Source organism: Akebia trifoliata, chromosome 3 (genome assembly GCF_017979445.1).
Source record: "Akebia trifoliata isolate Shusen 1 chromosome 3, ASM1797944v1, whole genome shotgun sequence".
NCBI classification, from domain to species: Eukaryota; Viridiplantae; Streptophyta; class Magnoliopsida; order Ranunculales; family Lardizabalaceae; genus Akebia; species Akebia trifoliata.
Window position 1 is genome coordinate 58,625,250 of NC_141377.1, and position 7,732 is coordinate 58,632,981.

The window sequence follows — 7,732 nt, forward strand, 5'->3', positions numbered from 1 at the left end:
ATGGAAATTGAGGATGTACGTTCAGATCTTCACGCCTTGAAAAAATTATATGGACTTCTCCAACTTAAAGGAAATAATAATGATTTTCAAAAACCAGACTCTCAAAATGTAAGTATTCTTCCCCCCTCCCCCACACACACACACACACAACAAAAACCGTTCTGAGTTTTACGTAATATATTAAAAATTTTGTTTTGATGTATAATTCGATCATTTCTTTACTTCGATTGTTGACACATATAGGGAATGGAGTAATTTAATTTTGTGTAAGAGATCTATAGGATAGTTAGTTTATTATATACGGGAGTAATTAAGATATTTAATTGGATTTATAAGCATAATCATTACTTGTAAAAGAGTGAGTTGTAGTTAGGGGATTAGACAGTTTTACATGGGTAGGCTTTTAGGAGTGAAGGGTTGTTAGTTTAGAGGAGTAGTTGATGTAAAAGTGGAGAATGAGGAAATTGGTAGTTTTATTTGTATTTAAATTATTTTAAAACTTAAATGAAAATATTATTAAGAAAAACCTTTTGGATTTAGAGATTCACCATCTCGAATTGATTATTTTTTGTTATCTAATATAAGTAAACACGCAACAATTACTTATTTCAATCATCTTGAAGGTGGAAATATTTCGATATCTATGGAATTTCATGGAAATTTATAGAAACGATTATGCACTCACTAGAATAAACACGTAATTGTTTGTATCTGAAAGCCGACAACCAAAAATAATAGTATGTGCCTGAAAATTCGAACAATAATGTTAAAATGATTAAACATATTATAATATGGGAAATATTTGCTCAAATAAATAATTAACTATTAAATACAATATTTAAACATTATTAAAGTTTCTTATTTTTTGAATATGAATGAATATAAATATGATAGATAAATACCTAATTAATCATGATTCATTTTTAAAAATAAATATTATCTGTAATTTACAAGTCCCACTCATTTTACAAGTAATTTATAAATTTATTATTTTATAATATTTTCAATTATATATATCTTGATAGAATTTTGCTATTTATTGAATTACTTCTACTAAAATTTTATGTTTTTACTTGTGAAAATTGATTAGTTCAGTAAAACATTATTGGTTGTTGGAAATATATCACAAAATAAATAGTAATTTCTACTGAAATATAGAAAAACCTATTAGTTTAATTTCATATCGAAGAGCTAGAACTGTTCCATACCTTTTTAGTTCTAAATATCCTTTCTATTTTTCATTAACAGTTGGATGAGAAAGCAAAACTTATATTGAAGAGGTTGGTTGGATGGGGCTACTACTGAAGAGGCTTTCAACTATCATTCCAAGGTATCACGTGTTGAGGACATCTATGAACTTAGGGTTTAGGGTTTGGACTAAAATCTCATATAAATGACGGTTGAATCGGATCAAATTGGATTGGATATATAAAATATAGAATACCTCATGAATCTAAATAAATTATGTAATATTTAATTTATATATTATTATTCCACCGCTCTCTTTCGGATTGGAATATATTTTATCCAAAATTGATCCGATAAGATTTTAAATTGGGTCATTATTGGAACCCAAATCTTCCTTCTTATCCCTAGCCTCTTAGTCGATTGGAATGGATCGGATTTTGGGTCTGATCCAATCCATTTACAAATAGGCTCATGTTTTAGCTTCTAATGTGTTTGATTTTAAAATCACAGATCATAGGGGAGCAGTCTAAGGATCCACCTAAGATGCATTCTAGTACTTCGCCGCTGGATACAGCATGGAACGCTTCCACTTGCCATCCAATAACGTCTCAGAGTAAGAAACGATGTCGAACATGTGAGAGAAGTGGTTTGAAGAGAATGAATTCTGCCAAAGAGAAGACACCTTCCAATAACATAAATCAAAGCTGTGATCGCGATCGCCACCGTTATAATTTTGATCATTACCATCATCGCAATGAGATTACTAGTGGGCCCATTAATGAATTTGAACAAAGAAGGCTAAAGAATCTGAGAACAATAAAAAGCCAATGCAGAAAAGTTTTCGCGAAATTCAGTTTAATTCGAGCATCGTTAGATCTCCGCGGGATGTCGCAACCTCTCAGGCAATGTGGGTCAGATCAGAATCCAATGAGAAGAAGGAGAAGTCAGAGAAGGTGGTTGAGGTAGTAGAGGAGGAGGTTGCCAATGCGATACAGCGGATAGAAGCCCGTATACCTGTTGATCATCAAGTGTTGACTAGGATTTTGTTTGACCCAATCAACGAGAAGAATGCATGGTTGGCTATTATGGGCCCACAGCAGGAAATTAGAGGTGGACCCAGTAGAAAGAGTGGGGCCGCCGAGAAAATACCGAGTCAAAAGGATTTGAAGCCCACGGACACCACTACTATTATGCCAGATCAGGTACTGTTGAGTCAGACTCGGAAGCTTGATCTAGAGAGAAATGGCATACCGAGTCAGATGAAGAGTCAACTCAGTGGGAAGACCAAGGGGACTACTTTGCCTCATCAGATGCTGAGTCAGACTCGCAAGTCAATTCAAAAGACTAGAGTGCCAGATCGGATTTCGAGTCAGACCAGCAAACCCACTAGAAGGAGAGACGAGTTACCAAGTCAAGTAACGAGTCAGAAAGATGGGAAGGGCAGAGTGACTAGTCTGATTGGTAGGATGGCGAGTCAGAAGGAAGGGAAAAATGAGTTGCCGAGTGAAAGAATGGGTCAGAAGGATGGGAAGGACAGTGTGAGGGCTCAGACTCGCAAGCCCGTTCTAGAGAGAAATGACTCAATGAGTCAAAGAAGAAGTCAAAAGATTGGGACGACTAAAGAAACTGCTTCCCCTTTGCCAGCTCAGATGCTGAGTCAGACTCAAACAAAGAATCAGTCGATCAAGAAGACTGGAACATCTACACAGCCAGTTCAGACTAGAACACTGGGTCCACCGCCCACCCATGTGAGAGATGATTCAGTAGATCCATACACCAAGAATTATCAGATGAGTCCGATCAAAGAACCTAGGCCCACAAAGATGAATCAAAATAAAAAGGATCAGCTGCCACGTCAGATTCACACCCTACCTACTTTGCTAGATCAGAAGCCAAATCAAACTAAGGTAGGGTCCATCCAAGATAAAGATCTGTCTCATCAAGCGAGGAGTGGGACCTACAGGAATGCTCATCTGGGCCCACTCAAGAAGCATCTGCCACATAAAGCAGAGGCCCAAGAAACAATCTCAACATCATCTCCTTCAAGTTCTAGTTGGACAACTCAGGAAACCAGTAGCAGTGAAAGCGAGTGGGACCCACAACAAGGTAAGATGCTGACTCAACGTCGAATGGGCCTGACATCACAAAATAGATCATCACATGTGGGCCTTAGATCCAAGGTTAGAACGAACATGGGCCATGAAGAACGCATCAAAGAGAACGATCATCGTTCAACAACGAATCCGTTCTCTATGGTTCATCTACCACGTCGAGTCAGCTCCAGAACTATCACCCGAACAAATCACGAGAAAAAGATCGGACGGTTGAGGAGATTCAAGAACAAGCTCGCAATCATCTTCCATCACCACCATCATCACCACCACCACCATCATCATCATGATAGTGGTAGTGGTGATTCCGAGTTGGGCCATGGAACGTCACCGAAGCATGACCGTTCATTTTGGAGGCACCTTCGAAAAATAATCCACCGCACAAGTAAAGATGATCACGGGAAATATGTGGCTGAGATATACGGAGAAAGAACGGCTGAGAACTTCAGAAAACCTACGACCAGAAATTCGCCACGTCAACACCACAACGGGTATCTCCATGCGCTTTTAGAAGGATTGGTAAGGCATGTTTGGCATTCGAGGAAATCCAAGCCGTCAAAAGGTGAAATCAAACGGTTGGGGAAAAGCCATAGTCGTAGGAAGAAGGTTGTTAAGAAGTGGCACTGGTGGCAGAATTTTCACAAACGTGGAGGTGTTATTAAACGGGCCAATAGTGGGAAACCACGTGTCAGACTAGGGTTCAAAACTAAAAGACCACAATTACAAGCTGGCTAAGCTAATTTAAGAAGATAACATTTGTTTTCCGATTAGATGATCATCTAAGATATGGGTCCAAGATGGATTGACTCCTCCGTTGTTGTCTTATTTCATTTTCAAGAGTTTAACACCATACCCATAAAGTTATAATACAAATGAAGTAATATATGGTTTATATATATAAATGACCAAAATTGGTGTCTGGAAATAACAATATTGTCATGGAAATAATCTTCTAGTTTAAAGAATGTGAGTCAGACTAGGGGACATTATCAAAATGCCATTGTCTTCAACTCTTTATTACAATCAAGCATTTCTTGTCCCAAAACCTTTTAGCTTAGGATTGATTTATTTTTCTAGCACACTATCTACCACAACTTTATTTGCTCGCCTCACACTTTATTGCTTTCACCCGTCATTCCTACTGAATCATTTGGTCTCTTCCTTCTCCTTTTCTTCTTTTTCTCTCTCATCATTCTTCTTTCAACCTACAATAGGTTTCAACTAAGATTTCGTTGTACAAGAAGCAATACATATAAAACTTGCAAAATAGATTAACAATGATAGTGAAAACCTCAACTCTTAATTTAGTTATTATTAGAAAATCTTGGTAGGGAAAAAAATTCAAATGAAGCTTTCTTTGGTAGATTACAATCAAATTCGCCAACATAAATTTGATAGGAATCCATTTATTCCACCTAAAATGATTCAATAAGTTTCTACAATGGTTTGATCGATAGGTTCGGCCTTAGTCCTTTCAAGTGGATTAGGTAGGATCCTACTGAGCCACAATGTAAATTTCCAATAATTTCCTACCGAACAAAATTTTCATATCAAATCCAATATATATATATATAAATGAGTTTCATGTTTTGGTCAGTTTGGGTCAAAGGAAAAAAAAAATAATGGGGGTGCTCTATCTTGCACCCACATTGTGCTAGTTCACCTACTGAAACACTATTTTCTAATAAATAGCAAAATCACTGAAAAATCTGATCAATACCTCCATAACCAGAGGGAACTTCATGAAAAATGTACTACATGGGATCCGCTCCCAACACGGGCTGTAAGTGTGCTTCTCTTTTTCATTCCTATCATTCAGGAAATTTCCTCTATCTTCTCTTCCTTTTCATCATCAATGCATTCAAAATGTTGTCCTTGAATTTTGGCGAAGAAAGAATGAACCAAAATCTTCTCTCAAAAGTTGGAAATTAAGATTGATAAGCCACCCTTAGTTTCAATACGAATAATTGTTATTCATGGCATGAATAATTGAATCCTCGGGTCTTTATATTTTATGCCTTGATTACAAGGTGGATGGTGTGTGTTTTGTCCACTCCGACGATTAAGAAACAATTTAGAAAACAAAAGTGTGAACTTAGTTAATTTGGCTAAAATAAAATACAACTTTCCTTTAGCTTTACTCCTTTTTATAAGAGGTTTACTTTTTTAATTCTCATCAATCATGTTTAGAAATCACCTCAACATCAATGGGCTACAATTAACATGTACGTTTGGGACTGTGATTTTGGATCTTTTTTCTTTATAATTCGATTTATATCTCAAGAATATACACTCCAACATCTATATTTTATCAAATAAAAATAATTACTGTATCAAATCAGACAAATTATTCCACTTCACTTCAATTATTTTTATAAGTTTTTGTTAAAAAATTAAACCTTATTTTTATCTTGGAATGATATGGGCCCACAATGGATTCTTCATCACAACTGTGAACTCTTGTTTCTCCGACAAGTCAATGTCATCTCCTTTCCTAGCTATCCATTTAAACTCCCTCACCAAATTAGCCACAAAATACTCTAAATGAAGCATTGCTAAACCAAAAGCAGGACAAATTCTCCTCCCAGCACCAAATGGCATCATTTTAATCTCCATATTCCCTGTTATATCAAATACTTTCCCTTCTCCACTACTACTCAAGAACCTCTCAGGTTTGAACTCCATTGGATCCTCCCAAACCTTTGGATCCCATCCCATATCTGCTACCATGAAATTCACCGAAGTGTTCTTCGGTAAGACGTAGCCATCCAACGATATATCTTCAGTGACTGCATGAGGTAGTAAGAAATGTGATGGTGGGTGACGCCTTAATCCCTCTAATATGACCGCTTTTAAATACGACATTTTATGTAGATCCCCATCATTGATCTCATCGTTCGATCCAATGACTCTTTGAATCTCATCAAATACCTTTGCTTGGATGTCTTGGTGCTTTACTAGATTGGCCATGATCCATTGCAATGCAGTCGACGTAGTGTCGGTGCCCGCATTTAGTAATTCGGAGCACAAAGTTACAATTTCCTTGTCATTGAGTTTCCTTCCTTCTTCGTTTGGTAAAAATAGATTAAAGATATGCAACAACCATAGACGAGTCTTGGTCCCCTTCACTTTGTTGCTTCCCTCAACGAGCTCTTATAAGAGGAATAAGCACATTTTCTTGATTTCGTTGTAGATCAAGAAGTTCGCGCAACCTTTTACGAAGCACGATCTTTCCCAATCTTGGGAAGAAATTGAGAATTATGAACTTACTAAAACTCAAAAGGAGAGATCTTTGTACATATTCAATTTCTCTAATAACCTTTTCTTCAATTTTCTCTCCAAAACACATAACAACGAGCAAGGAGAACATTGCATACTTGAAATGATCCATAACCTGAACGGGTTGACCCGATTCGGATTCAGCTTTGAGTTTTTCCTTCAATGTCTCTAGTACCCATCGACGTGCATGTGCATAGGATTTGACTTGAGATGCTTGGAGGATTCCTGACACAAGGTTTCGACGGAGGAGTCGCCAGGTAGAACCGTATGCAGCGGAGCTTATGTTGTGTTGGTTCTTAAATACGATCCGACTTTGTTCGGGAGCTGGAGGACGATCGGCAAAGGTGGATCCATTTTGAATGAGGGCTTGCTGGGCCAGATCATGTGTCGCGATAGAGATGAGGAGACGATGGCCAGTTTGAATGGTGATGATGGACCCATCCTTTGAGTGGAGTCCACGGAGGATGTGTTCGACGTCTGAGAATGATTTTAGAAGCCATTTGAAGTTGCTCAAGATGGGTATGGTGGATAAGCCTGGTGGTAATTTTGATTTCTTGTTTACATTGTATTGAATCCTATTAAGAAGGTATTTGAGGAAAACACAAAGGATCAAAAAGACCATTGTGTATGACCAGATATATGATGAACAAAACTAGGGACACTAATGAGAGCATGTGAAATCAAGAATATTTGATTACCTGAATGATTATTACAGAAACCCTAAGAGGGTATATATAGAAAATGGAAATCTTAAGACGCAATCAATGGGAGGTCAGACCATATCCTAAATCTAATCTAAATCTCTTAAGATTTGGTCTAATCTAAAATTATGATTCAGTATATCACAATGTACATTATTATACATACTCTAATATTCTCCCGCAATCTCATGTTCCTTGAAATAAAGAACACGAATAACTTTAAAAAAAGCTACTAGAGCTATAAGTCGTAGGTATATTAATCCACTACTTTACTACAAACGCTACTTTTTTCCTTTTTGGTTCATGTTTATAAGAGTTTCTTCATGCATGATTTGTTTTGTTCAAGGAGCTTCATCGATCTAGATATAACGACAAAATCAACCCAACATGTATGATAAATATTGCACTACTTTAGTAGTGTACATTGTGCCCATAGAATTATTAATGAGTGTT

General features: G+C 36.9%; 1 protein-coding gene and 1 pseudogene across 1 annotated transcript; one reads left to right on the forward strand and one right to left on the reverse strand.

Moving 5' to 3' along the window:
- Positions 1-1,702: 1,702 nt before the first annotated feature.
- KPL (kokopelli) lies at positions 1,703-4,424 on the forward strand. Its single transcript, XM_086437387.1, has one exon. The coding sequence runs from the start codon at positions 2,016-2,018 to the stop codon at positions 4,032-4,034; it is 2,019 nt and encodes a 672-aa protein (XP_086293513.1). The 5' UTR covers positions 1,703-2,015; the 3' UTR covers positions 4,035-4,424.
- Positions 4,425-5,696: 1,272 nt separating this feature from the next.
- On the reverse strand, positions 5,697-7,381 carry LOC147408402 (cytochrome P450 89A2 pseudogene; annotated as a pseudogene).
- Between the last annotated feature and the right edge of the window lie 351 nt (positions 7,382-7,732).